This window comes from Priapulus caudatus, unplaced genomic scaffold, assembly GCF_000485595.1.
Source record: "Priapulus caudatus unplaced genomic scaffold, Priapulus_caudatus-5.0.1 Scaffold5525, whole genome shotgun sequence".
Taxonomy (NCBI): domain Eukaryota; kingdom Metazoa; phylum Priapulida; class Priapulimorpha; order Priapulimorphida; family Priapulidae; genus Priapulus; species Priapulus caudatus.
Window position 1 is genome coordinate 2,806 of NW_014582586.1, and position 2,843 is coordinate 5,648.

Genomic DNA, 2,843 nt, shown 5'->3' on the forward strand with positions numbered 1-2,843 from the left:
GTATGTATATATATATATATATAAATCAGAAGTAGATAATAGGGACCCTTAGTAGGAATCCCTATTTTCTACTTCTGATATACATATACATATATATATATATCTGTATATTATAGGTGCAGCATTAAAACCAGAAACAATGTGATAGCAGCTATGACATAAATATATCCTCTCACAGGAGGCGAGACCGAGGACATGCTCTCTTGTTTCCGCGCTGCCGCCGCAGCAGCGTTGACGTCTATTGCTGTGCCCCCCACACAAGCATACAAAACACATTCAGAAAATATAAAACCATATTTACGATATTTACAACTCATATGTAGCGCGCGTTGCCACGACGACGCGTAAACACCACCGATGGGTTTTCGTGTTCCCCCGATATTTTGCATGCCTCTCCGCACGCTCTGGCATACTGAAGCGCCCCCTGGTGGCCCGCGATGTGACGAGAGCGTAGGCGGAAGTGACGTTGATACTGACTAGGCGTTTTGCCTCCTCCCTCCCTCGTTGCTCCCCCCCCTCCCTCCCCCCTATTTCCCCCCCGCCCCCCGTCGTCATTCCAAACAAGTAGAAACAATACTCGCGAATAAACGAATGCTTAGCAACCGAGACGGCGATCACAGGCGACGCGGTTTTGCTTCGCTAGCGCCACCTGTACGCATCGCGCCGCAGTGTCCCGGCACGTAGCTATTGTGGCGCCCTCTGTAGCTATTGCAGCGCCCTCTGTGCTGACCTCTAGTGGTCTTCTTACAGATGACTGACATCCTTTGATGATCATTAATTGCTGGCGCCCTCTATATCGCTCGCGCTCGCAGGCTAGCGAACTGCGCGACACAAATGTTTGTCTACACAGGCGTCCTCTAGCGAACACACGAACGAAAGCAGACACACGACTGGTTCCCGAAGTGTGTCGTCATCTGATCAGTGGCGCCCCCTGGCTGGTTGGACCAGAGCACGTTTCCTCCGTCTTCTAGCTTGTGAGCGAGATTCGTGGCGCCCCCTGGTTAGTCGGACCAGGGCATGTCGGCTTGGTCTTCGAGCGTGAGAGCGACATTGTCTAGCTTGTGAGCGAGATGCAGTTTCTGACAGAGATGGTCTTCTTCCAGAGTCTCCATCACCTGCAAGAAACAGATAACAGGTGAGATAGATAACAGAAGTGATAGATGGCACATGAGATAGATGACAGGTGATAGGTAATATAGGTGAGATAGATGACAGTTGAGATAGATGACAGGTGAGATAGATGACAGGTGATAGGTAATATAGGTGAGATAGATGACAGATGAGATAGATGGCACATGAGATAGATGACAGGTGATAGGTAATATAGGTGAGATAGATGACAGTTGATAGGTAATATAGGTGAGATAGATGACAGGTGAGATAGATGGCACATGAGATAGATGACAGGTGATAGGTAATATAGGTGAGATAGATGACAGGTGATAGGTAATATAGGTGAGATAGATGATAGGTGAGATAGATGACAGGTGAGATAGATGGCACAGAGATAGATGATAGATGAGATAGATGATAGATGAGATAGATAACAGGTGATAGGTAATTATAGGTGAGATAGATGACAGTGTAAGGATAGATGGCACATGAGACTAGATGACAGGTGAGAGGTAATATAGGGTGAGCTGATAGATGCAGGTGATAGGTTAATATAGGTGAGATAGAATGACACAATGAGATAATGATGCAGGGTGATAGGTGAATATAGGTGAGACTAGATGATAAGGTGAGATAGATGACATGAGATAGATGATCAGGTGATAGGTAATATAAGGTGAGATAGATGACAGGGACAGGTAATATAGGTGAAGATATGATGAGCAGGTGACCAGGTAATGATAGGTGAGCATAGATGACAGGTGATAGGTAATATAGGCGGATAGTATGATGGCGTGAGATAGATGGGCAGTCAATGAGAGCAGATGACAAAGGGGGAATAGATGATAGATAAACAGTGAGCAACAAGATAACAGGTGAGATAACGAGATAACAGGTGAGATAACGAGATAACAGGTGATATGGTGACGATAGGGCGAGTGGCTAGCTATGATGAATGCTAATAGTTAATGAGTAGTTAGTTAATAGGTTAATTAGTTAATAGGTTCATGACTATCTAGTTAATTAGTTAATAAACTAGTGAGAGCTAGGTGGCTAGCCTAAGCGCGTGATGAGGATATAAGCGGGAGGTGATAAGATGTAGCATGTATTTGTAATACTTACAGCCATGCGTATGATACTTGACAACATAACATACAGCTGACTAACTGGGCAGCAATGTGTTAAACTCATCACCATACACCTGTAAAACACAGAAATACCACTGTAATCATAACACCTGTATAAACCACAGAAATGACACCTGTAATCACACAGCTGTAAAACACAGAAATTACACCTGTAATCATACACCTGTAAAACACAGCAAGTGTTAAACCCTATTACATAATAACGCATAAAAACGGGAAGACAAAATGGAGAGAGAGAGAAAGAGAGAAAGATAGACAGCGAAAGGGAGGGAGAGATAGAGAAAGAGAAAGAAAGACAAATGGATAGATAGATAGAGAGAGAGAGAAAGAGCGAGAGAGAAAGAGAGAGAAAGAGAGCGATATATAGATAAAGAGAGAGAGAGAGAGAAAGACAGACAAATGGATAGATAGATAGAGAGAGAGAGAGAAGAGAGTGAGAAGAGAAAGAGATGAGAGGAGAGAGAAGAGAGAGAAGAGGAGAGAGAGAGAGAGAGAGACATACACATACACTACACACACACCGCACGCACACACACCACACCACACACCGCACACACACACACACACCACACGCACACACAC

At 44.4% G+C, this 2,843-nt stretch overlaps 1 protein-coding gene across 1 annotated transcript in view; it reads right to left on the bottom strand.

Annotated features, from left to right (window-relative positions):
- Positions 1-552: 552 nt before the first annotated feature.
- Positions 553-2,843, bottom strand: part of LOC106819991 (plexin-B2-like) — a gene marked incomplete at its 5' end in the record, with an annotated part of 3,918 nt that continues 1,627 nt past the window's right edge. The window contains one exon of the mRNA XM_014824555.1: positions 553-1,115. Coding sequence (XP_014680041.1) covers positions 1,002-1,115 — 114 coding nt within the window. The remainder of the gene's footprint in view (positions 1,116-2,843) is intronic.